This window comes from Salvia splendens, unplaced genomic scaffold, assembly GCF_004379255.2.
Source record: "Salvia splendens isolate huo1 unplaced genomic scaffold, SspV2 ctg799, whole genome shotgun sequence".
Lineage (NCBI taxonomy): Eukaryota > Viridiplantae > Streptophyta > Magnoliopsida > Lamiales > Lamiaceae > Salvia > Salvia splendens.
In genome coordinates, this window is record NW_024599475.1 from 243 (window position 1) to 20,595 (window position 20,353).

The following is a 20,353-nucleotide window of genomic DNA, read 5'->3' on the forward strand; positions in this document are numbered from 1 at the left end:
GAACATGCTCGACAAACAATAGTTGAAGAATAGTTGAACACATATTCTATAAACTAATTTTCATTAATCTATGACCCTACGGAAGCGCGAGACTCAAAGATCAATTACTATAAGCACAAGAAATCCATTATCAAATTATCATTTGAACAAATCTAATTGATAATTCATTACCACAATAATCCAACTTATTCAAAGTTAAAGAGACATTCAAATAAGTCTAAAGATCTACTACAAAAGGTGCACCAAAAGTAATAGATTTAATCACTAAAATTGTGAAATGACGATCATAAGATAAAGAAGAACATAGAAAAATATCACACGAACAAATTATCCGATTACATGTTTGGAGCAACACTAAATTTTTAGCCAATCATAATTAAACTAGAAGAATTACAAAAGGATAGAAAACCCTTTGATCCATGAAGCAATGAAGGAAATGAGCTTTTGACTTGGAATGTTCTGTCATTTGTCACGTCACTTTTCCTATCTCAAAGTCTCCAAAATACTCCCCAAAATCAATCTCTCTCTCCTCTGTCACTAGCGTCTCTTTTCTCCCTTTCTCCTTTTCTCCTTTTCTTATCTTCTCTTTTTCTCTCCCTCCCTCAAAAAAAAACGTCCCCCACGTCTAATCCCCTGCAGCCTTTTTCTTTTCTCTCCAGCAACCGCCCACGAGGAAACGCGTCAATTTGTAGTTAGAGTCACCAAACGCCCGACCGGGCGAAATTAGAAGGGATAATCGCCCGACCGGGCGAACTGCTACTGGGTGCATCGCGGAAAACGCCCACCGACCGGGCGTTTTTGTGTTTGAAGAATCGCCCGACCGGGCGAACTTTCTGGACTCTCCTCATGCTTTTACGTGTTTCGCCCGACCGGGCGTTTTGAAGCTCATAATCGCCCGACCGGGCGAACTTTCTGATCTTTGCATGCTTTGCCAATTCCACCCGGCGAACTTAGCTTCCAACCCTCCTAAACTTCAATACAAATACAACTTGATGAGTTATAATTAACATAAAAATGTGTAGTTTAGGGGAAAAAAATCAGAAATATGCTACGCATCAAATACCCCCAAACTTGAGCTCTTGCTCGCCCTCGAGCAAGGTTTATTTTAAGCACAATAACTCAACACCAAGTCTAACCCACAACGAGTTTTAATCACAAAGAATCATGTAGGGACGTGAATGACAAAGTCTAAACCCCCAACAATTCCAATCAAAATTCCCACTCTCAAGAACAATCACCTATCACCTAGAACTTCAAGTCAAGGTGCATTTCAAAGTAAGTCCAAGCATAAGATCATACAACTCAAACCGTCATCATTGACTCGTCAAGCATTACTAATCACATAGACTCACAGATTTCAAATCAAATTTCTTTAACTCTACCAAGCTATTTACACAACATCCACAAGCATCAACGATTAGGTCCAAGGTCTTATTTCAAGGTTGTAATGGGGCTAGGGATGAGGTAGGATAAATATGGATAGTGAGCTCAAAAGCTACACACATTTAGTGCCAAATTCTTCCCCCCTACACTTCCTTCAAAGATCAAACAATAAAAACTTACACATTACAACCAAACTTTCACTCCCCCAAACTTGAGATCTACTCTAGACAAGATTACATCAAACAAATATAGAAGCTCTATCTTTATTCCATCAAACTTATTCTTTCTTTTTTCTGTTTTTTTTGTAAGACCTCGACTTTTGCAAATTTGGAGGTCGTCTTTTTTCTCCTTTTTTTTTTTTTTTTTTAGAAGAACTTCATTCTTTTCACATTACATCAAGTCTAGAAATGACTACTCTTTACAATTCACCACCCACACTCAACTCAAAACACAAAGTTCAACTTGTATTAGCACCCAAATAGTAGCAAGGTCCATTGATGAGGCTAAATTAGGCTTATTTAATGACTAAGTGTTTGGCTAAGTGTTTACACAAAGAATAAGGAATTAAGCTCAAGGTGGCTTCTAGGGGATCATTTGATGAACTAGGCATGTGATCATTTGGCTATGGAGTTCATCCTAGTGCCTTATCCTCCCAAATCGTTAACACAAAACGAACGCAAGCACTTCACTTGATAAGCAAATCAATCCAACATAATTTCCACAAGTCATGCGATTTCCACACTCTCCTCAACTCAAGAAATCGGATGTAATCACGACATGCTTTTTCAAATAGATTCATGCACCCATTCCATTCATAAGCTTCAAAGATCAAGTAAAATCAAGCACGAATTCCCAACCAGAAAGCCGAAGATAAAGCATGCACCCGTCAATACATGATTCAAGAACATTTTAGCATACAATACACCCAACAACATGCATCATGCATAAAATCATTCACTTCAAACAACCCCCAAACTTGAATGCGTCATTGTCCTCAATGCATGCAAAGGAACAAATAAAAAGTAAAGGAAAGAAAACTCCCCCAAACTTAGCATGTCGTTCATAGTGCATTCGGGTGGGTGGGTGGGTATATTTCCTTTGTGGGTGTGCATCCTTTCCTCCTAAGCTCCAACATAAATCACATCTCATGTTGCTCCTACAAAAAGAAACAAAACCTACAAAAAGAAACACTCAATTCAAAATAAATGTTAGAGGAAAGAACTGAGCAAACAAAACCTCCACATATGAAATCAAAAATAAAAGAAAAATAAAAACTTGGGTTGCCTCCCAATCAGCGCCTTTGTTTATAGTCGTTGGCTCGACCTTCTTCTTCTCTTGCTCTACACTCTGGATCCACTAGTGTAGCCAGTTCTCTTGCCTCCATGCCACTCTCAACTCCAACATAGGCCTTCAAGCGTTGGCCATTCACCTTCCAAATGTTGTCATCTTCTCATCTCGAATTTCCACTGCGCCATAGGGGTACACCTTGTGCACCACATAAGGACCCCACCATCTTGACTTAAGCTTGCCCGGAAACAGTTTGAGCCGAGAATTGTATAAAAGGACCAGTTGTCCTTCATGGAAATGACGAGGCTTGATGGCTGCATCATGAATCTTCTTCGCACGCTCCTTGTAGAGATCTACGCTCTCATAAGCATGAAGCCTAAACTCATCCATTTCGTTCATGTCAAACATTCTCTTCTCGGCTGCAGCATCATAATCCAAGTTGAGCTTTTGCAAAGCCCAGGCTTTATGCTCAAGTTCTACCGGCAAATGACAAGCTTTTCCGAACACCAACTTATATGGCGAAGTTCCAATCGGGGTCTTATATGCCGTTCGATATGCCCACAAAGCATCATTTAACTTTTGAGCCCAATCCTTTCGAGACGGCTTCACCACTTTCTCAAGCACCCGTTTTATCTCACGATTGGAGACTTCAACTTGACCACTTGTTTGGGGATGATAAGGGGTAGCAACCTTGTGTTGGACACCATACTTTCCTAGGAGGTTTTCAAACAATTTATTGCAAAAATGAGTTCCTCCATCACTGATTATAGCTCGAGGTGTCCCAAAGCGGTTAAAGATGTAATTTTTGATAAATTTCAATACCACTTTGGCAGCTCATTGGTTGCCGAGGCACTGCTCTACCCATTTGGACACATAATCAACAGCTACGAAATGTACTGTTGCCCATTAGACTTGGGAAACGGTCCCATGAAGTCTATTCCCAAACATCAAAGAGTTCTACCTCGTGAATGTTATTCATCGGCATTTCATTTCTCCACGAGATATTGCCGGTTCTTTGGCAACTGTCACATCTCTCGACATAGGCTTTTGCATCCTTGAAGATCGATGGCCAAAGAATCCTGACTGAAGCTTTAAACGCAGTTCGACGTGCTCCAAAGTGGCCGCCATACACAGAATCATGACAAGCAGACAAAATCTGAAGGTGCTCATGCTCTCCAACACACCTTCGAATCACTCCATCACTACAAATACGGAAGAGAAATGGATCTTCCCAAACATATGTGCGGGTGTCACTCAAAAACTTCTTCTTTTGGTTAGAAGACAACCCTTCTGGTATAATACCCGTGACAAGGTAGTTCGCCAAATTGGCAAACCACGGCACATATGCTCCCGAGCTTCCACTTGCAACACTTGCTCGTCGGGAAATTTCTCATTGATCCTTTTCTTTCTCTCATCTTCCGTCTCTTCCAATCCCTCTAGTCTAGACAAATGATCAGCTACCAAATTCTCGGTCCCCTTCTTGTCTTTAACCTCCACGTCAAACTCTTGTAGTAAGAGAATCCATCTCACCAACCGAGGCTTTGCATCTTTCTTATTCATCAAATATTTGATAGCTGAATGGTCCGTGAACACTACCACCTTCGTGCCAAGTAAATATGCCCGAAACTTCTCAAAGGCATACACTACTGCTAACATTTCCTTCTCCGTCGTGGTGTAATTCAATTGAGCTTCATTGAGTACTTTGCTAGCATAGTAGACGGCGTGTAGGACCTTGTCTCTCCTTTGGCCTAGAACGGCCCCCACAGCATAGTCCGAAGCATCACACATTAATTCAAATGGCTTCGACCAATCCGGTGTGATAATAATAGGTGCTTCGACTAGCTTTTTCTTCAACAATTCAAATGCCTCAAGGCATTTCTCATCAAAGACGAACTTGACATCCTTCTCAAGTAAGTTGCAAAGTGGCTTTGCAATCTTTGAAAAATCTTTTATAAACCGTCGGTAGAATCCCGCATGTCCCAGGAAACTACGGATGCCCTTCACATTCGTTGGGGGAGGTAACTTCGAGATCACATCAATCTTAGCCTTATCCATCTCCAATCCCAACTCCGACACCTTGTGTCCCAACACTATGCCTTCTTTGACCATGAATTGACACTTTTCCCAATTTAGCACGAGATTCGACTCTTCACATCTTTGTAGGACCCGTCTCAAATTTTCCAAGCAAAGGTCAAATGAGGACCCAAAGACGGAGAAATCATCCATAAAGATCTCCATGATGTCTTCATTCATGTCAGAAAATATTGCCATCATGCAACGTTGAAATGTAGCCGGTGCATTACACAAACCAAAAGGCATCCGGCGGAAGGCATAAGTACCAATAGGACATGTGAATGTCGTCTTTTCTTGATCTTCCGGGGCAATTGCAATCTGATTGTACCCCGAATATCCATCTAGAAAGCAATAATGGGAATAACCCGCAATCCTATCGAGCAACTGATCCAGAAATGGCAACGGAAAGTGATCTTTTCTCGTCGCCGTGTTCAACTTTCTATAATCCATGCAAACTCTCCAAGAGTTTACTAATCGAGTTGCTAACACTTCATTCTGCTCATTAACGGTCACGGTTATTCCTCCTTCTTCGGTACACATTGCACCGGGCTGACCCACTCACTATCGGAAATGGGATAGATCATCCCAAATTTCAGCAATTTCTTCACCTCTTTTTCCACCACTTCTTGCATGAGTGGGTTCAACCTTCTTTGTCTCTCCCTTACCGGTTTAGCTCCATCTTCCATCAAGATTTTATGCATGCATATTGCGGGGCTAATCCCTTTGATATCGGCTATGGACCATCCTAGAGCTTGCTTATGCGACTTCAATAGCTCTATTAACTTGGATTCCTCTTCATTATTCAACAAAGCCGATACTACTACCGGTAGAGTTTCCTCCTCACCAAGGAAGGCATATTTCAGATTCGTTGGGAGTGGCTTCAATTCAAGCTTTGGTGGTACTTCGATTGAAGGTTTCACATCTGCTACAAGAGTATCCACCACACATTCATTTTCTAGACTTGGTTGATCAATTTGAGCATCTTCACTTTCATCAAAATCTACTTTGATTGTCGAACCAAAGTCTCTTTCCAAACTCCCCTTATCATATACACTTCCTTCCATTCTAGCCGAGCAACACATCTTATCAAAGATGCACTTGTCAAGGACATCAACTCTAAAACACGCTTTTGCATCACTAGGATGCTTCATCGCTTTCTCCACATTAATGGTCACTTGCTCACCATTAATTCTAAACGTGACAGAGTTGTCTTTCGCCCCAAGCAACACGTCTCCCGTCGCAAGAAATGGTCTACCAAAAAGAATTGGTACCTCTTTGTCCTCGGGCATGTCCAAGACTATGAAGTCAACGGGGATGATAAATTTGTCGACTTTGACCAAGACATCCTCTACTATTCCAGTGGGCTTCACGATGGAATGATCAGCCAACTGTAGAGCAATGTCGATGGGCTCCATTCTGTTCTCCAGTCCAATGGCACGTGCAGTTTTCAATGCCATCAGTGAGATCCCCGATCCTTGATCTAATAAGCATTTCGTGAAGATTGTGTTACCGATCTCACAAGGAATCACACAACTTCCCGGATCCCTCTTCTTCATTGGCATCATTCCCGAAATCAGTTGTGAGCAATTCATGCTCAAGGCCACTATCCCCTCATCTTGCAATTTCTCCTTGTTTGCCATCATATCCTTGAAAAACTTGGAGAACTTGGGGAAATTAGTGAAGAGGTCCACCAATGATACATCCACATTAACTTTCCGGATCACGTTCATCATCCACTCAAAGCTTTTCTCTTTGGGGACCCTCTTCTTCCTCTTGGTTGGATATGGTGGAGGAGGAATATGATCGGGGAAGTTGAACTTGCTTTTCGGATCTAGTGCTGGACTTGTCAATATCTTTTTCTTTGACTCCATTTCCACTATCTTCTTACCCTTCTCTTCTGCTGAACACTTTCCACTTGTATCGGATTCTTCACCATGTTCCTTGCTGCCGGATGCAGCCTGTTCTTGACCATGTTGGGCCCCCTGCACCAACGCGGGACTTCCCTTACATGCCTCGTCCGCCCCTGCGTGCGAGGAATGCAAGCCTAACATCTCATCCGCCCCTGCGTGTGAGATATCGGAAGTACCTTGGCCGTCCATTAATGGTGTCGAATCCAACTCGCGACCACTTCTCAAAGTCACTGCCTTACACTGTTCATTGCCTCTAGGATTAGGTACAGTATTACTCGGGATGGTGTTAGGAATCCTCGTGTGTGATGCCGTGGCAAGCTGTCCAATCTGAGTCTCGAGATTCCTCATTGTCGCCTCCATCTGTCCAAACTTTTCCACTGTTCTTTCCTTGAAATTCTCATTCTCCTTTTGACTCTTATTCATAAAAGAGAGAATCTGTCCCAACTGATCTTCGACTGATGGCTTCTTCTCATAACCCGGGGGTTGAGTATTGTTCCTCCATTGGTTACCCGAGTTGTTGCTAGGACCAGCCTGATTCCATCCCGTTTGTTGAGGCCTCCAATTTTGCTGATTGTTATATTGGTTGCCTTGATTGAACCCTTGGCGATTGTTGCCAATATAGTTCACATCTTCCACAGGTGGTCCTTGAAGACTTGGGCACTGATCAGTATGATGCCCGCCTTGGCACAACCCACATCTCAGCACCGTCACAGCTTGGGGTTGAGGAGTCAGTTGAAGAGATTTAACTGCCTTTGTCATCGATGACATTTGAGTGCTAATGTCCGCCAGTTGAGCCTCAATTGCGGTCACTCTCTCCGCATCCTTTGTAGCACCAAACGTATCTCCTGCCTTATCAGCTCCTCGCCTTGGATTGTGCCAATTCCTTTGATTATTGGCCAACCTTTGAAACAAGGCTCTCACCTCATCGTGAGTTAAATCATCTAGGTTCCCATTCGAACCTGCAGTCACCAATCCCGTACCTTCACTGTTGAGTCCCTTGTAAAACTTCAAAAGGTCATGCCCCGGAGCTAGTCCGTGACTTGGGCATTTCCTTATCAATTCCGTGAATCTCTTCCATGCTTCCGCGAAGGACTCGTCATACTTCTGTCGGAAAGAGGTGATCTCCTCTCTCAACTTCTCAATCTTCATAGGAGAATTGTATTCCAAGAGGAACAACGTCTTCAACTCTTGGAACGTTGCTATGTTGTAGCCCGGGAGTGAGTCATACCACGCTCTTGCGTTCTCCCTCAACGAGAATGGAAATAGGGCCCTTTTAATCCGATGATGCTCCACATTTGGAGGTCTATGCGAGTTTGTCAGCTCATAAAAGGCATTGAGGTGGCTCACCGGATCTTCCTCATCCCGTCCGTGGAAAAGATTTCCTCCATTCACCAAACTAATGTAGTGAGGTGGAATGTTGACGTTGTCGTTTGCATAAGCGAACTCCCCCGGGTGCTCAATTCCCGATCTCAGAGTGTCGCCAAACCTCACCACGGGTGGTGGAATCTCATTGTGATCTGCCATTGATTCACCGTCTGAATCCTGATCCCTTTCTTCACCAAAGAGTCGGTTACTTCTGAATGGACTCGAATAGTCCGGGAATATCTCAAACTCTGAACCTCTGACCTTACTTCTTCTTTGATAACAGAGTAGTCCAAACGGTGGTGTACCCTGTGATCGCGTGTGCATTCACTTTTTTTTTTTTTTTTTTAAATTTTACCTACACAACAGAAAATACACCAAGCACAATATATTCCTATTACCGAAAGCGAGACCTCTCGACAACTTCGGGGTAAGTCCTATAAAACGTGTGTGCTTAAGTGAAAACTAAACTATCTAACTAAGAGTTAAAAGATGTCACCTAGAAAATATACTCCTTCGTCTTCAAGTCCAGACGTGGTAGATAGCTATCACCTCTAAAGAAAACGAAATGAGTACCTACAAAATAAAAAGAAGGATCAAATAAAAATAACACAAAAATAAACACACTAGAAGTTAAACAATCTATTGCCTTCCCCGGCAACGGCGCCAAAACTTGATGTGTAATTTTTAGGCTTATTACAATAGAAAAAGTATCACTCAAGTTCAATTAATTAACCCAAATATTACCACTTCACTGCAAGATTACAGCTTCGTGTGTAGTAATTTAAGGTGTCGATCCACAGGGAAGGAAAGATTATTTAACTCTAAAACATAGAAAACCCATACTAAAGAGGATTTTAGTTTGAAGATTTTGATTAAAGATCATGTAACGACAATTACAAGAAATTAAATAAGCTAGACGAATGAAGAGAAGAAATTGTTACTCCAAACATTCACGAATAAAACATTGATTTATTCTAATGTCCAACTCTATCTTATGAATTATGGGATTATGAAATCAATTCTCGATGCTAGCACTGAACATGCTCGACAAACAATAGTTGAAGAATAGTTGAACACATATTCTATAAACTAATTTTCATTAATCTATGGACCCTACGGAAGCGCGAGACTCAAAGATCAATTACTATAAGCACAAGAAATCCATTATCAAATTATCATTTGAACAAATCTAATTGATAATTCATTACCACAATAATCCAACTTATTCAAAGTTAAAGAGACATTCAAATAAGTCTAAAGATCTACTACAAAAGGTGCACCAAAAGTAATAGATTTAATCACTAAAATTGTGGAAATGACGATCATAAGATAAAGAAGAACATAGAAAATATCACACGAACAAATTATCCGATTACATGTTTGGAGCAACACTAAATTTTTAGCCAATCATAATTAAACTAGAAGCAATTACAAAAGGATAGAAAACCCTTTGATCCATGAAGCAATGAAGGAAATGAAGCTTTTGACTTGGAATGTTCTGTCAATTTGTCACGTCACTTTTCCTATCTCAAGTCTCCAAAATTACTCCCCAAAATCAATCTCTCTCTCCTCTGTCACTAGCCGTCTCTTTTCTCCCTTTCTCCTTTTCTCCTTTTTCTTATCTCTCTTTTTCTCCTCCCTGCCAAAAAAAACGTCCCCCCACGTCTAATCCCCTGCAGCCTTTTTCTTTTCTTCCAGCAACCGCCCACGAGGAAACCGTCAATTTGTAGTTAGAGTCACCAAACGCCCGACCGGGCGAAATTAGAAGGGATAATCGCCCGACCGGGCGAACTGCTACTGGGTGCGTCGCGGAAAACGCCCGACCGGGCGTTTTGTGTCTTGAAGAATCGCCCGACCGGGCGAACTTTCTGGACTCTCCTCATGCTTTTACGTGTTTCGCCCGACCGGGCGTTTTGAAGCTCATAATCGCCCGACCGGGCGAACTTTCTGATCTTTGCATGCTTTGCCAATTCCACCCGGCGAACTTCCAGCTTCCAACCCTCCTAAACTTCAATACAAATACAACTTGATGAGTTATAATTAACATAAAAATGTGTAGTTTAGGGGAAAAAATATCAGAAATATGCTACGCATCAAAGATCATAAGCCTCTGCTGAAGTGGTGGAATCTATTCGAACCGAAATGCAATAGCTGGCCTTTGGACGAGCCGAGAAAGGATGGCTTCCTTCTGTTCGTCCCTCTGATAAATATCATCGCGTACATCATTCGTATCTGGCTGATATCCTGCACCCCTCAAACGGGCCGAGAACAGTTCCGACATCTTCTTGACAGCACAATCCGTGAGCAACGTTCTTCACTCTGATCTCATGAAACACTCTCTTCATTATCCAAATTTCCATTCTTGACAGCATAATGGTTGTATCAGAAACATCTCTCTACAGAAATTCATCAAACAGGTTAGGCGCATTCATGTAATATGAAAACTGTCCCACCATTATATAACACAGCTACAATTTTCAATGCATTAACAACTTCATTGGTGATGTGGTAGTGTGTAACTATGATTTGAGATTTGTGAATTGAAAGAGATTCCATGACATTTACAAAGATCACAGGTACACTTTGTTTAAACTCAGTTTCAGAGTAATTAGACGTTTTGAAGCACGTGCTGAACATACATACAACCAAGTTATTTAACCAAGATAATTAATACTTATATCATTTTATTTGCTACAAAATACAAAAATCGGTGGTTCTTGCTTTTTTCTCTTTGGATGCCTTGATTCTCTTTCAATAACTGAGCTCCCTTTTCTGTGTTTTGCAATAAAGGAATTACTTTTAAAGCATTTCTCATTGAAAATTCGCCTCTTGTCTGTTCTTCGCAACAAATTCTTACACTGTTTTACTTAACCCACACAAATTCTTACTAGGGTTTTTCTCTGTCATCGAAGTTTCAAACCTTTTCCCAATTTCCCAAACTCAAGATTTTCTTTTTCTTTTTTTATTCAATAATATTCTCTCTAATTGCTAATTGCTCGAAAACGTTTCCTTTTTCCCCCTATTCCCCCTTTTCCGCTAGGAATGTTCCGCCTAATCTGAATTCATTCATGAATTTGTTCGAGTCTTGAATTTCTGGGTTTGAGGGAGTTCCCAATTTAGAGTTATTAGGTACTCATTGGGATCTGATTGAGTTGCAAGGCATGACCTTGGATGGGTTTTGAGGGTTTTAAGTGAGAGAAAAACCCTTATTCAATTCCCTAATTTTCTCCTAAAATTAATTAGGTTTCTGAGGTGAAGCTTTTTTGGAGTGGTTAAAGATGAAAGCAGAGAAACCTAGCTGGATTAAGCATGGAACCACTCAGATTTTCTCCATTGATATTCAGCCTGGTGGCCTCAGGTTTGCAACTGGTGGTGGTGATCACAAGGTATGCTATCTTCCTCTGTAATGTATTCTCTATCTTCAAAACTTTAGCTTGTAATTTCAGCATTCTATTTTGTGGTAATGTGTTTCTGTTGGAACATTAGAAGTTGAGACGTGCAGAGTTTCAGTTATTGAGAAATATGCAGTGATGTATTTTTAATATGGCATTTGATGTTCAAGTAATCGATTGTATGTATTCGAATTGATAAAGTTATGCTGAACTTTTATGAATCTTGAACCAGCAAGTGTCTTTGTTGGTTAGCTTGCTGAGAATAAGTTCAAGAAAGCTTAAAACTAAGGGACATTTTGTGGATTACAGCTCTAAACTATCTTGATTTTATACATATGTCTATGGGAGGTAAATCACGGATGAATCCATGGTTTATCGTTTCAATCTCCCGTTTATTGTGTGTGGATTTGGGATTATACAATTACTTTAGTAGCTTGAGAAATCTTATTATAATTATGTATTTTATTTACTGAAATTCCGCTGGAGTTCTCTTCTCTTAATAATGTGGTTGGCTAAAATCTCAGGTTCGCATTTGGAACACGAAGTCTGTTGGCAGAGAGATGCAGAAAGATGATTCGGCTTCGAAGCTTTTGGCAACTTTGCGGGACCATTTTGGGTCTGTTAACTGTGTTAGGTGGGCTAAGCATGGGCGGTATATTGCATCTGGATCTGACGATCAAGTTATTCTTGTTCACGAGCGGAAGCCTGGCTCGGGAACCACCGAGTTTGGCAGTGGCGAACCACCTGATGTTGAGAACTGGAAAGTTGCCATTACTTTGAGAGGGCACACTGCTGATGTGGTAATACAAGTGCTATTGTGTATTGTTGCTAGCCTAAATCTTGCAGGCATTGGCACCTTTTGTTCATTATATTTTGTTGTGTGCTCTAATCAATGTTTTAATTTTGTTCTATGCTTAAAGTAGGTGGATCTTAATTGGTCTCCTGATGATTCGACATTGGCCAGTGGGAGTCTGGATAACACCATTCATGTTTGGGACATGAGTAACGGAATATGCACTGCAGTTCTACGTGGTCATTCTAGTCTCGTAAAGGGTGTAGCTTGGGATCCTATCGGGTCATTTATAGCTAGTCAATCGGATGACAAGACTGTCATAATTTGGCGAACAAGTGACTGGAGCCTTGCTCATCAAACCGATGGTCACTGGGCTAAATCTGTAAGTTAATGAACGGCAGTAAAATGTATACTTGTTTCATTTTCCTTCTACCCACCATTTACATGCTATACTTTGAATTATCATTTTCAGCTTGGCTCCACCTTCTTCAGACGGCTAGACTGGTCACCGTGTGGTCATTTTGTAACTACGACTCATGGTTTTCAGAAGCCCAGGCATTCTGCACCTGTTCTCGAGAGAGGAGAATGGTCCGCCACATTTGACTTCTTAGGACATAACGCACCAATAATTGTTGCTAAGTTCAACCATTCAATGTTTCGGAGGACTCCCTCTAGTTCCGAGGACTTAAAAACTTCACCGGTTGGTTGGAGCAATGGCTCTTCAAAGGTTGAAGGAAAAGATTCAACGCCATATAATGTTATTGCAATAGGAAGTCAGGACCGCACCATAACTGTATGGACTACAACTAGCCCGAGACCTCTTTTCGTGGCAAAGCATTTCTTCTTTCAAAGTGTGGTGGACCTCACCTGGTAATTTAAATTTAGTGTGCATTTTCTTAATTCATCGATGCTGTGCTTCCTTTTTTGTTAGCTGCATCCTTATATTTGCATCTTACTGGTGATTGCAGGAGCCCTGATGGCTACTCGTTATTCGCTTGTTCCTTGGATGGGACAGTGGCAACATTCCATTTTGAAGTGAGTGAAATTGGATATAAACTGACTGATGCTGAAGTAGATGATTTGAAGAGGAATCGCTATGGCGATGTCAGAGGTCGGCAGGGAAACTTAGCTGAGACTCCTGCACAGTTATTGCTTGAAGCAGCTTCTGCGAAGCAAACTCCAAATAAAAAGACGCATACGGCTGTTCCAGAGAGTCGGGCATCTCTGAAACCTTCAGTTGATTTAGGAGTCACTAAAAAAATTAGTAAGACGGTTGTAAATGCTGGAAAGAAAATTGATGAAGCTATCGGTCATGTATCGAATAAGGTGGCCTCAGCTCGGATGTCAACCCCTGTAAGGCAGAAAGAATATAGACGCCCTGACGGTCGGAAAAGGATAATACCAGAAGCAGTTGGTGTCACTGCCCATCAGGAGACAACATCTATTGATCATCACTCTGAAGGTCTTCCGTTAGCTATGAAATCTTCAGATCATGGCAAGGACAATAACGGAGTGATGTATACTGGTAATGGTAGTCGAGAAGGGTCAATAAGAAAGGTTGTAGGCGGGAGTGCCGATCTAAGAGAGCGCTCTGGTGTCACGGCTAGAGCATCTATTAGTGAAAACTTGATTATCGAGAAGGTTCCTGCCTCTGGGAGTAAAGACACAAGCTATAATGTTGAGCAGGTTGGTCAACTACCTTCTGGTAGTAGTATCCTTTCGATACGAGTATTTGATAACAAACAAGGGGAAGATGCAATTTGCATGGAAGCCCGTCCGAGAGAGCATGCAGTTAACGATATTGTGGGAGCAGGAAACACTTTAACGATCAGAGAAACAGAACTTTCTTGTACACGAGGGTCTCAGAATCTTTGGTCCGACAGGATCTCTGGGAAGGTCACTGTCTTGTCTGGAAATTCGAACTTCTGGGCTGTTGGTTGTGAAGATGGATCACTCCAGGTTTATAGCTCTACTTCCCAATTTCATGTTACTTAGAAGATTTATTACGCGTTCTATATGTAATTACATGCTGTTAGATGTTAAAAATCATGTGTTTTCAAATGTGTCGTAATTTAGTGTCTACAAGCCATGTGAGCATAGTTTGTTATGCACACATTTTTTTCTCTCTGCGTGAATGATGTGATAAATATTAGTTCTATTTATTGATTGCAAATATTCGTCATTGTAAAGGTTTACACAAGATGTGGGAGGCGTGCCATGCCAACCCTGATGATCGGTTCTGCAGCTGTATTTATCGATTGTGATGAATTCTGGAAGTTGTTAGTTGTCACAAGGAAGGCGTCCTTGTATGTTTGGGATCTTTTCAACAAGACGTGTTTACTTCAGGATTCCTTAGCTTCACTGGTAACAACGGATCTCAAATCCGATGCTGGTAAGCCACGAAATCTGATTTTTTGAAAAAATAGCTTAACTATAGCAGTTCGATTATGTTAAACGTGTGAGAAATTGCTGTTAATGTTTCTCTTCTTTTCATTCATCCAGGTACAGTTAAAGTTATATCTGCAAAATTATCAAAATCCGGTTCTCCCCTCGTTGTCTTGGCCACACGCCATGCGTATTTATTTGACATGAGTCTCAAGTGTTGGCTGAGAGTCGCAGATGATTGTTTTCCTGCTTCGAATTTCTCTAGCTCCTGGACCCTAGGCCCTGCTCTTGGTGGTGAGCTGGCTGCGTTACAGGTTGATGTCAGGAAATATCTGGCACGGAAACCGGGGTGGAGCAGGTTTGAATGCGTCGTTTGTCTATGTAATGATTGATTTTGTGGTTGCATAAACGATTTTTTGTTTAAACCGTATTGTTGTAATACAGAGTGACTGATGACGGAATGCAAACACGTGCTCATTTGGAAGCTCAGCTGGCATCTGCTTTGGCTTTGAATTCTCCTAATGAATATCGCCAGTGTCTTCTGTCTTACGTTCGCTATTTAGCAAGGTATGGTGTGCTCTTCGTAGTTGTCGTATTGCCTGTGGTAGTCGATTGGATAAGTCTCCGGATAAATGTTTCTGCTATTCTCACTTTCCTTCCTCGGTATATCTACTAGAATGGAGTGTGTACAAAATGAAATTAGAAACAATAACAAGAGAGATCATTATAGTCGGGACATTGGTATGAAAAAATATCACGAGATCGTGTTGATACCTAAAATAGAGAACGTTTACGAGTGCAAATGCTAATTACTACTGATCTTGCTGTGCATTATGTTATGCTTGCCACACATTTTGTAGGCTTACTGTGAGAACTTTGTAGGGAGGCAGATGAATCCCGCTTACGAGAAGTTTGTGAGAACTTTCTCGGACCTCCCATCGGAATGGCTGAATCTGGATCAGATTCGAAATCACCATTTTGGGACCCTTCTATTCTTGTAAGGCCTCGTTCTTAATTTTGTTTCGAAGATTGTTTATTTTCGACACGATTGTGCATCTTTTGATTTGCAATCCTCTGTTGGTTTGTCAGGGAATGAATAAGCACAAGCTCCTCCGTGAAGACATTCTTCCAGCGATGGCATCCAACAGGAAAGTCCAACGGCTGCTCAACGAGTTCATGGATCTCCTATCTGAATACGACACTGCTGAGACCAACTCTGAGCCGAAGAATCCACCACAGCTAACTGCACTATCCCAGCCCGCGAAAGATGTAATGGATTCCAATCCTCCTACGGTAGACAAACAAGATTCTGATCCAGCAGAGACCTCTCGAGAGAATCTTGTCGAGCCAGCTGATCATACTCTGCAGGCTATCGATGAAATGGATCCTGTCACAACGACGACACAACCTCAAGCAGATTCTGTTACAAACACGCCCCAAGCAACAGAGCAAATGGACATAGACGTCCCTGCCTCGGATCAAGTGGAAAATCCCGCCCCATCTCCAAAAGAGAAGGATTCTTGATCCCGGCTGACAACCAAACCCTAAATGCTAATGTCGACCACTCTCCTTTCTCTGCTCTTCTCTTGGATCTCAGAATCTTGCACTGATTTGTTACCAACGGGAGCTATTGCATTCGAAGCTCCAGCTGACAGAGCGTCGCACACTTGAGGTACTCGGGTAGACTAGATCATCATTTCGTCTTTCATTTTTGTCTAATTGTGTCATACATTTAGCTAAATTCTGTATGTAACTTTAGGTTCCCAATTTTCAAATAGGCTGTAAAGTAAACTCTACTCTAAAGCTTGTCGGTGAGTGACATGTCTCTAAAAACGCATAATTTTCGCATAATTTATGACAAGGGTCGCAGAAGCAGTCGAGCCTCATCAGAGCTCGATTGCTTCTGCGAGTTACCGGTCATCCATTTTTCTGGTTACGGTTTTAGACATAGCCTAAGAGAGCATTTGCATTGTTTCAAGATCGGTTTTTTTATTTTTTTTTATCGTTGATGTGCCCAATTTATCACCATATATTTGGTTGAAGTGTCCAAATCATAATTACCAAATTGATAAGGTTCATTTTTATTGGATGCATGCCAATGGTACTCTTCAATAAAAGTTATCATGGTAATATATTCTTATAATGAGAAAGAAAGAAAGAAACCATTTGGGAATGAGTTTTATTTTTGTTCTTCGCCTGTCATTCATTGCAAGTGAGGGTTGTTAAACTGCTTCTATCTTCCGACCTTGGTGACGACCATCATCATTGTGTCCTACCCCATGATTTTTGTTTCTAAGTGAGGGTTGTTAAACTGCTTCTATCTTCCGACCTTGGTGACGACCATCATCACTGTGTCCTACCCCATGATTTTTGTTTCTTGAATCCGTCATCATAAATTACAAAAATTGTGATTGTGATTACAAATTCAGAAAATTGTTAGTAGTAGTATTGTATTGAAAGTGATTAGCCTTTACAAATTGTGGCTAGTTCATAAATCGCCCAAACAATAATATATCCAATGATCGTAATTAATACTTAAGCCCAAGTTTGGGGAATATAGATAGACGTCTATTTTGGTCATCTTGTTGATCACAGCGAAATGACAGTTTTACCCTTGATGTATTAATTTTTCATTTAATAAAAAAATAATTACTATAATCCACACCACACCTCACATGAATTGTCCCACTAATTTAAATCATGGGACAATAAGAATGAAGAGTGAGAGTGAGATTGAGAGTGATTTATGAAAAGATTGTGCATATACATTTCAATTTTACGACTAAAGGTGTGATAAAACCAAAAATTCTGGATATTGAGTGTCATGATATTTAATCTGATTTATCCACAGGATTATTTAAAATATTACTCCCATATTATTATAGCTATAAAAATAAAGCGGTACTATTTTTCAATGTAAAATTAAAGCTTCAAACCACCAAAGATAGTAAGTGATTATTAGTGAGCATGAATTCAATAAAGCACTCGTCAAAAATATCCACAATAATAAAAATAACCAACAATAAGAGCATCCGCAATGGCGGATGTCGACGCGGAATTCCCACGGATTTGGCGGAATTCCGTGGCGGACGTCCGCCATTAGGCCACACACGCGCGGATACGGAATTCGCAATAGGACGTCGCAGGTCCGCGCCCTTCCGCGGAATTCTGTCCTGACGTCCGCCAATGCGTGGACTAGTTTTAAAAATAATGTACTTTTTTTAATTAATTATGTATTTTTTTTAATGAAGTATGTTTTTTTAAAAATAAAGTGTGGTCATTTTCTCCGTATTCGCGTCGAAATTTTAATTCCTTAAATTATTTACTTTCGGAAATTGGTTAATTTGTGAATTTGTGAATTTTTTTAATGTGGGAATTCTGTCGGAAATTCCGCCACTGTGCTGTGAGAAGTCCTTATGATGTGGCAGAGCAGTGGGAAGTCCTTATGACATGGCAGTAGGAATTCTGCGGGGAAGGGCGCCGGGACATCCGCACCACTGCAGATGGCCTAAAGGAAAAAAAAATCAACTACTAGTAAGTTGTTAGCAAATTGAGGGACACCCTAATAAAGCCAAAAACACTAAAACAAGAAGCAAACCTACAAATAAAAAGAAAAATATCAAATCCCGCCAGCAAACTAATCCAAAGGTGAGGCTTGCACTTGTTATCCACAACGTTGTCTCTTATCCGTCTCTTAACCGTCTCATCTCTTCACTATTCATGAGTCCTACTGTACTTTTCACCCATCTCTTAACTAAGAAACACTTGCATCCCTCCATCTCTTAACCATCTCATCCCTTAGAGCATCCGCAACGGTGGTGGGGAAGAAGGCCGCCGTTCGTGCCAGCGGCGAGGACGAGGCTCTCCGCCGCTGCGCTCGCGCCGCTGGCACGGCGCTGCTCGATGCATCGAGCAGCGCAGTGCCAGCGAGCAGTCGACGTGGCGGCACACGATTTGGCAACGGCATAGCCGTTGCCTTTGAATAATTTTTTTTTAAAAATTCGTTAATTAATTTTAAATAATGATAAAAATAAAAAAAATTATTTTCCAAATCCCAAAAATATGGCCGTTTTTTGCCCGTTTTTCTGAATTTTTTTGATTTTTTTTTTTTTTTTTCCCCAAAATAAACTATAAATACACACATTCATCATCCATTTATCACATCAAATCATCTCGCATTCATCTCTCATTCATAATTCTCATACAAACTATCAACTCATTCATCCGTTTTTTTGGCCAGAGGATCGAGACAAGGCACACAATGCGCGATACCCGAACCCACATTAAGTTACAAGAAGACCTAATCAACAACATGTGGATGAAATTCGGCAACGAGTAGTGGTTTTTTAAATTTTTAGTATTTTAATTATGTAATTTTTAATTTTTAGGCTTTTAATTATGTCGTTTTTATTTTATTTTGTCATTTGTAATTTTATTTAGGTTTTATTAATGAATTTTATTATTATGGAAATGTTATTGTTTAATTGAATTTTAAAATAATTGTGCTCGTCCTTGCGGAAGAGCACAGCTGTGGGTGTTGTGCTCTTGCCAGAGAGTAGGCAGAAAAAGTGGGGTCGGGCCCACAACCGTGCCGCTGGCAAGAGCACGGTTGTGGATGCTCTTAACTATTCATTCAATTTCATTTTTTATTTTTATTTCCAACAAATTCAATTAATAAAAACACACTTCATTAAATAAATAAAATTACAACTTAAAATTCTAAAAAAATAAAATAAATCACATTTATAAAATAAAAAAATAAAAAATACATATTTTAAAATTTCCGCTCACTCTCTCTAAATTCAAAATCTCAAAACTCAAAAAAAGCAGAAGAAGATATCATCAGTTGCGACGTCTTATTCCATGGGATCAAAGCTTGAGGCAACAAAAATTCGCAGCGATAGACTTGGGGAGGTGAAGGATTTTATTTCGAATTTGAGAGAGAGCTCCGACGAATTTTTAGTCTGTGGATTCCAACGATACTTGAAAATTTAGGGTGTTTGATTTTTTTATTCGACGCATTTGCTCAATTGGATCCATGAATGGATCAAATTTGGGAGAAGAATAATGTTTTGAGATAAAGAATGTAGAGTGTTTGAGTGAAAATAGAGAGTTTTTTTATGGTGAATTAATTTGTGGGAATGATTTGATATTTATAGAAGTGATTGGAGGCTTAAAAAAATTTTAAAAAAATTAAAAATTTAAAAAAAAACAAAAAAACACATTTTTCGGATAAAAACGACTCCCACTCGCGGGTCGGCGAGTGGGCATCACGGGCGAACCGGCGCTCGCCACGTGGCGCTGGCGCGTGGCAAGCTGTCTCGCCAAATCTCCATCCGGGACGAGACGCCCGACGAGACGAGACCGAGACGGAGGGCTGCATCACCGTCTCTTATCCGTTTCGTCTCTCCGATACGAGACCGAGACGGATAAGAGACGCGTTGCGGATGCTCCCTTAGGCGAAGAGAGAGAAAAAAATATACTCCCGAAGTCGTGCTCAGTATGCTACTTAATTCATCTAATCATTATTTGTTGGTAGGATAGATTTTGTGATTCCCTCTCGACCATTTTCTCACTTTAACCAAACTTCCACCCATTTGTCTTACATAAGGAAATTCCAAAACCAACATTTAATTATATAACTTCATTTTTATTTTTTAAGAAGATCAATAATAGATTCTCACCTACGCTAAGCTATTGATTAGACGGCAAACGTCTTACCAATGTGCTAAAGTAAACCTTTTGCGAATATAACAATTTTGAGT

The 20,353-nt window shown here is 40.6% G+C and overlaps 2 protein-coding genes and 1 non-coding gene across 5 annotated transcripts; 2 read left to right on the forward strand and 1 right to left on the reverse strand.

Moving 5' to 3' along the window:
• Positions 1-2,808: 2,808 nt before the first annotated feature.
• On the reverse strand, positions 2,809-3,535 carry LOC121791382. Its single transcript, XM_042189348.1, has 2 exons — positions 3,493-3,535; positions 2,809-3,383 (listed from the first exon to the last, which is right to left on the reverse strand). The coding sequence occupies exons 1-2, from the start codon at positions 3,533-3,535 to the stop codon at positions 2,809-2,811; spliced, it is 618 nt and encodes a 205-aa protein (XP_042045282.1).
• Positions 3,536-7,683: 4,148 nt separating this feature from the next.
• LOC121791384 lies at positions 7,684-7,790 on the forward strand. The gene has a single exon (XR_006048557.1). It is a non-coding gene; the product is annotated as a small nucleolar RNA R71 (small nucleolar RNA).
• A 2,858-nt stretch (positions 7,791-10,648) lies between these two features.
• LOC121791383 (protein HIRA-like) lies at positions 10,649-16,522 on the forward strand. 3 transcript variants are annotated; one of them, XM_042189349.1, is made up of 10 exons: positions 10,656-11,404; positions 11,935-12,210; positions 12,334-12,585; positions 12,676-13,073; positions 13,172-14,162; positions 14,394-14,595; positions 14,706-14,946; positions 15,033-15,155; positions 15,471-15,585; positions 15,678-16,522. In XM_042189349.1, the coding sequence occupies exons 1-10, from the start codon at positions 11,297-11,299 to the stop codon at positions 16,110-16,112; spliced, it is 3,141 nt and encodes a 1,046-aa protein (XP_042045283.1). In that variant the 5' UTR covers positions 10,656-11,296; the 3' UTR covers positions 16,113-16,522. The 3 variants fall into 3 exon arrangements, with proteins under 3 accessions (XP_042045285.1, XP_042045283.1, XP_042045284.1); XM_042189351.1 differs by lacking the exon at positions 15,678-16,522 and having other exon boundaries at positions 10,649-11,404; positions 15,479-15,585; XM_042189350.1 differs by lacking the exon at positions 10,656-11,404 and having other exon boundaries at positions 12,105-12,210; positions 12,331-12,585.
• Positions 16,523-20,353: the final 3,831 nt, after the last annotated feature.

Excerpts from the sequence above, each read along its gene's own strand:
- LOC121791382 (XM_042189348.1), bottom strand. The coding sequence starts at position 3,535 with ATGGGTAGAGCAGTGCCTCGGCAACCAATGAGCTGCCAAAGTG. Across the intron at positions 3,384-3,492 it reads ACCAATGAGCTGCCAAAGTG|GAAAGTATGGTGTCCAACAC; the intron begins GTATTGAAATTT and ends AAAACCTCCTAG.
- LOC121791383 (XM_042189349.1), top strand. The coding sequence starts at position 11,297 with ATGAAAGCAGAGAAACCTAGCTGGATTAAGCATGGAACCACTCAGATT. Across the intron at positions 14,163-14,393 it reads GTGAAGATGGATCACTCCAG|GTTTACACAAGATGTGGGAG; the intron begins GTTTATAGCTCT and ends GTCATTGTAAAG. Across the intron at positions 15,586-15,677 it reads TTTGGGACCCTTCTATTCTT|GGAATGAATAAGCACAAGCT; the intron begins GTAAGGCCTCGT and ends TTGGTTTGTCAG.